The following is a 6,087-nucleotide window of genomic DNA, read 5'->3' as shown; positions in this document are numbered from 1 at the left end:
TTCCAGGTGGCTGCACCAGGGCTGCCAGCCGGCTCCTGGGGTGAGCGCTTTGTGGACCGTTGCTTCCATCCAGGGGCCTCGCGTGGACCTTGTATCCAAAGGATCTGGCTGCTGAAGTAGCTGCTTTGAATACGTTGATTTCCAAGTGCCCTGATTTATTGTCCTAACTGGCTAACCAGCCCCTGGAAAGGATATTCTGGGGTGAAGAAAGGGAGGAAACAAAAAGGAAGCAAAAAGATTTTCCGTTAATCACAACAATGTTCAGAAATTCTGTTGCCTCAAAAATACGTGAGCATTTGTATTTTTCTTTTCCCTCTCTACTTTAGTGACTGGACCAGGACTGTCTCTAGATTGACTCCCTCAGCTGTAGTAGTTGTTTGGGACCATGGCAGCAGGAGTAGCAGCTTGGTTACCCTTTGCCAGGGCAGCGGCCATAGGATGGATGCCAGTGGCCACAGGTCCCATGCCAGCTGCTCCGCGACAGGAGAGGAAGCGAAGCCAGGACTCTCTGATTGTGCTGAACGTGAGTGGCATCCAGTTCCAGACGTGGCTGGACACCTTAGAGCGCTACCCTGACACTCTGTTGGGCAGTTCGGAGCGGGACTTCTTCTACCACCCTGAGACACAGCAGTACTTTTTTGATCGGGACCCTGACATTTTCCGCCACATTCTCAACTTTTACCGTACTGGGAAGCTTCATTATCCCCGCCAGGAGTGCATCTCAGCTTACGATGAGGAGTTGGCCTTCTTTGGCATCATCCCTGAGATCATTGGCGACTGCTGTTATGAGGAGTACAAGGATCGCCGGCGTGAGAATGCCGAGCGCCTGCAGGATGATGCCGATCAGGATCATGCAGCGGAAAGCTCCCTGCCCACAATGACAGCTCGGCAGAGGATGTGGCGGGCCTTTGAAAACCCACACACCAGTACGCTGGCTTTGGTCTTCTACTATGTCACTGGTTTCTTCATTGCCGTCTCTGTTATTGCCAATGTGGTGGAGACAGTGCCCTGCGGGGTAAGCCCAGGTCGTATCAAGGAGCTGCCCTGTGGAGAGCGCTATGCTGTGGCTTTCTTCTGTCTGGATACTGCCTGTGTCATGATCTTCACAGTTGAATATCTCCTACGTCTGCTGGCGGCCCCTAGTCGCTACAAATTCGTGCGCAGCGTCATGAGTATCATTGATGTGGTTGCCATCATGCCGTATTACATTGGCCTGGTGATGACAGATAATGAGGATGTCAGTGGGGCTTTTGTGACACTACGAGTCTTTCGTGTCTTCAGGATCTTTAAGTTTTCCCGCCACTCACAGGGGCTGCGCATCCTGGGCTACACCCTGAAAAGTTGTGCCTCAGAGTTAGGCTTCCTCCTCTTCTCACTCACTATGGCCATCATCATCTTTGCCACAGTCATGTACTATGCAGAGAAGGGTTCATCAGCCAGCAAGTTCACCAGCATCCCTGCAGCCTTCTGGTACACCATTGTCACCATGACAACACTGGGGTAAGTGCAGCTGGTGTTTGGTTACAGCCAACATTTCAACAAGTGTATTGGCACGAATGGAAAATACTCAATTTAAAAAAATGTTGATAGAAAAAATGCCAGGGTAAGTAAGTTTTTGTTACAGAACTTTATGAATACGACTCATCACTTCTTTCTAAATGTTTTACACATGCAAGTGAGTTAAAAGTGTTGCTGAAGTTAAAATAACCCAAACCCCAAAACTGCAGGTAAACTGAAAAAGCAAACAAGAAAATAAACCAAAAAAAATCTTGAAACTGTTCGGGTTCTTTGCAATTTTCTCTAACATTTTATTTGGGTTTGGATCATGAAATTGGAATATTTTATGAATATCTGTGAGTTATCAGTGGATTTTTAACAGTCGTGTTTGCTGAGAGGACTTGTTACAGTGTTGCTAAAGTAGTTATAATTATAAGGAGAACCCGAGTGCAATCTTTTAATTTGATCATACATAAAGGTCTGCCATTTTGTTTGAAGTGATGTATTAATGTAGACTTGGATATTGAGTTCGGTAGTACAAAGTGATTTGTCTTCATGAAAATAAAACAGGTATAGATACCTTAATCTTCACAAAAATTATTCCTGATGTTATTTAAGACACGGAATAAATCTCCTTTGATTTCCATGGTCCTGTAACTTGTAAATGACAAGTGTCAAACTACACTGACCGGTGACACACTCTGGAAAATGATCTGAGGAAGTGTGAAGCATATGACAGATGAAGCATATGTCTTAAAACATAATTCTAACGGCAATATAAATTCTTCCAGAGAATTAGGAGTTAAAAAATGCCATTGTTGACATTAGACCCCAATGCAGTTTAGTGGAAAGATGGGAGATAGTAGTATTTCATAAAGTCTCTGATACCAGAGTCATATTTTACCAGCTGATTCTGTGCACCGAGTTGTAAAATGCATTTGTCTGTAATTGTAACAGGGATTTAAAATGTTGACTAATTTGAGAAGACAATTTTTTGCCCTATTCTTAATTTTGAGCTGCAGAGTATCATCTGTGAAACTGAAAATGTGCTGATTCATTAGAAACTGTCCAGTTATTTAATAATTACAGATATTAAAAGACAAACTTTTCACTTCCATGAAGACAAACCCCATCATTTTATTAGTCAAACATTTTGCCACATCTTGTTGGGACTGTTGAGATTTATGAAACATGTATAACTTTTAAATTTAACAAAATGAAAGTGCATTATTAAACTATTATGAAAAAGTTGGTTTGTTACGTGCAATTGTAATTTAGTTGGGAAACGCGCCTAACAAAATATTGAAAAAGATAAAGGGACTGTCTTATGCCACCATTTTTTATAAGAGCTTTTATCTTCAGCATGATATAACAAATGAAGATAAATATAGAGCATTGTAAATATTTCATACTACTTGTAAGGGCAAGTTATGCTAAGAAGGAGTGACAAGAGCTTTGGGGATTTTAATCTGCTTTTTAGATTCCTGTGTTTTTTTGGTTTTCGTTTTCTTCTGGTAGTGACAAACTGAAGGGACAAGTTTGCAGAAGGAACAAGTTATGCATGCTAACTAGTTCCATAGTCCTGTATTTTCTGATGCTGATACTTTTTGCCACATATTTTTAATTAGAACTGTGATGATTTCAACAAATTAGGTCTTAAGAATTTACCAATATTTAGGATGTATAATCTTATTATAAAAGAGCAGGAGCTAGTCTGTGTTTTTTGTAACAAAAGCTGTTTTTTGAGTAAGTTGTTTTCGCTGTTACGGACACAGTTTGGGCAGTACTTGTCCATGGTACTGAACATAATTTTGTCTTCAGTTTTATGGCCAGTTTGCAATTGATTATGACACGGGTATGGTATCTACTTGGCATTAATATGATTTGTTTCACCAAAAAATGAGTATTATTCTGTAGTTTCAGGTTTTGAGGTATTGCACCGAGTAAAATCTTCAAAAGTACTGACGAGATTTGAACATCATTAAAAATCTCTTTGAATAGAGCCTAAGAACCTATTTTCAAGTATGCAGCCATACAATATCTAGGTCCTGAGGGGAAGAAAAAGGGTTAAAAAGAATACACTCATGCTTGACTCCTTTTTTCGAGGTAGTTTGCACAGAGAAAGTTTTGAGCAGGTTGTACAGAGATCCAAAGTTTCACCCTCAGAAGTTCAGACATGATTGTAAGTTCAGATATGACAGATATCACAAATTTCTGGGAAATCTTTAATCAACGCATTAGCTAGATGATGTCCTTTTAACAACATCATGATAACCATATAAAGATTATGTTTAAATGTTAAATACGTATGAATAATTTAAATAGAATTAACGTAATAAAAGCTTTGAACTCTTTTTAGTTGATGGAATAATTACATAAAAAGAGAGGGAAATTAAAAGGAAAAGCAGCAAGGATCAGTGAAAGCTGATTGTAATTAGTATTGCTGTCTTTGCTCTGTGTTAAAACTTCTCGTCCGTTTACTAATATAGGACTCCCATTCTTTTTTTAGTTTTAGCTGAATTAGGGCTATATAAATGGGCTCTATATGTACAACCTTTTTCTTTTAGCAACAAAGCTACGTGAAGTCTTTATGTTTTAAATGACAGTAGCACACAGCAGGTTATGTGAAATATTACAAAAATACATGAAAGCTAATACCGAATAATAGATTAACATAAAGTTGAGGTTTTGAGTCTTGGTGTCATTCTCATATTTTGCTAGATAGCAAGGGTATTGAGTAAGCGACCTTTGCAATTTGAGGAGTTATTATCGTGGAAGCAGAGCTATATTTCTCAGTTCTGCATGATTGCTGAGCAATTAAAGTGTCTTTAAAAAACATAGATTACATTTTCCTCTGCAGAGTGCCAGTGACTTCAAATATTACTATATTTTAGCCTCCAAGGATATCCCAGCTATTAACTGTTCTTGACTGCTCAACTCAAGTAGTACATAGTTGTACACAGAGATGTTATGTGAAAGAAAGGGAAGAAAGGAGGAAAGGAAGAGAGAAAGAGAGAGCGAGGAAGAGATGAAGGCTGAAGGAGAGAGAGAGAAGAGAGAGAAATATGACTCGAGAATAACAGCATGCACTCTGCCAGAAACTGAGTTGTCTGATTTCAAACTTCAAATTAGTGTTTTATCACTTATTGTAGCAAAAGCAAAAGTAAAGTAGGGACAAGGGACAAGAAAGGACAAGAGAATAAAATTGAAAGAGGTCACAAAGCAGTTTGTGGAGATTCAAAATAACAATGAAAAGCATAGAAGTTAGGGGCATAAAGGTCAAGAAACAGGGTAGTGTAAAACCTGGCAGAGAAAAAAGCTCAAGTCTATTAAATTGGGACTGGCAGAATTACATGGGGGCTTGTGAACATCTACACCCATAATGACACAGTTTCTGCTGTCACCTCATAACATGATATTCTAATAACTTTCCTTCTGCCCTGTCAGTAGCTAGCAAATGAGCTGGAATAGCTGGTAAGGTTTTGATGGTGTGAGAGTAATGTTTGTTCCCAAATCAGGCAGAGCTGTAGTGTAGTTTATGTTTTACAAAGATATTATACTTTAAATAAGGAGCACAGTGTTCTTCTGTGACTAGTTGTAAAGCAATCTCACTGCTGCATTAAACTTCTATATTTATAGGCTTTACATTGGGTAGCTTTGTCAAGTCATACAATATTTTGTAGATGAGCATAATACTTTATGAAGGGAAGCTTAAACACAAGACTATTCATTTATTTGCTTTGATTGTATAAACTAGAGGTGTGTCTTCCAGAAAAGATAAAGCACCTATTCATCTTCATTATTTGTTAATATAGCCCATAATGTATGAGGAATCCTATCTAAGATATATCAAATTCCCTGAAGACTTTATAGTCAAACATGTGACTGAATGTGACAACAGAAAGCCTCAAATGGTAAACAGGGGAATAGGGTGATGGATTTAATTTTCCTGCGCATTCTATGCTCTCCCATCTTCACTCCTTTTCCATTCCTATTGCATCCCTATGTGTATATTCCATCCATTTATTTTCTTCACTTTTCTTTCAAACTACCACTTTCCAGAGTCTTCCTGTTTGGGGATTTGTCTGCTGGCTTGGCGTCTTTCCTCCCTTGTTCAGGTCAAGTTTAATGTTCATATTAAGACACTTCTGGCTTTATTTTTTCTGCGTCTTCATTCCAGATTCCTCATTCATCCTTCACCACTAGATCAAATCTTTCACTCATCATCATTGTCATGCATTTGACCTGAACTTTCCTCATAACAGGTTTTTTTTCCTGACCTTTGTTTGATAGATTTTTTCCTTATGAGCATCATAAAATTTCCACAGCATCACTTTTTTTCCCAAATGCCACACAAATTATCTTGTTTTCTTTTTCTGACCATTGTGAGTGCCTTTAGTTTCTTATGGTCTCTGCATGCTAGTTTGAAAACATCCGTCTCTTCAGAACTCATATTAAAAAAATTGAGTTCAATAAAATCTAACAAGAGAGCACAAAATTAGAAATCTTTGTTTTGTGAACAATTTCATTAAAAGTTTAGAAATACTCTTATGATGAATATTACAAAGGTAAAGATTAGTGAAGTTGGAA

The 6,087-nt window shown here is 38.5% G+C and overlaps 1 protein-coding gene across 1 annotated transcript in view; it reads left to right on the top strand.

Annotated features, from left to right (window-relative positions):
- The first annotated feature begins 385 nt into the window (after positions 1-385).
- The window catches only part of KCND2 (potassium voltage-gated channel subfamily D member 2), a 276,301-nt gene continuing 270,599 nt past the window's right edge, over positions 386-6,087 (top strand). The window contains exon 1 of the mRNA XM_075147041.1: positions 386-1,500. Coding sequence (XP_075003142.1) covers positions 386-1,500 — 1,115 coding nt within the window. The remainder of the gene's footprint in view (positions 1,501-6,087) is intronic.

The sequence above is a fragment of the Calonectris borealis genome, chromosome 1 (genome assembly GCF_964195595.1).
Source record: "Calonectris borealis chromosome 1, bCalBor7.hap1.2, whole genome shotgun sequence".
Taxonomy (NCBI): domain Eukaryota; kingdom Metazoa; phylum Chordata; class Aves; order Procellariiformes; family Procellariidae; genus Calonectris; species Calonectris borealis.
Note: the sequence above shows the minus strand (reverse complement) of the source record. Positions and strands in the feature narration are given on the sequence as shown.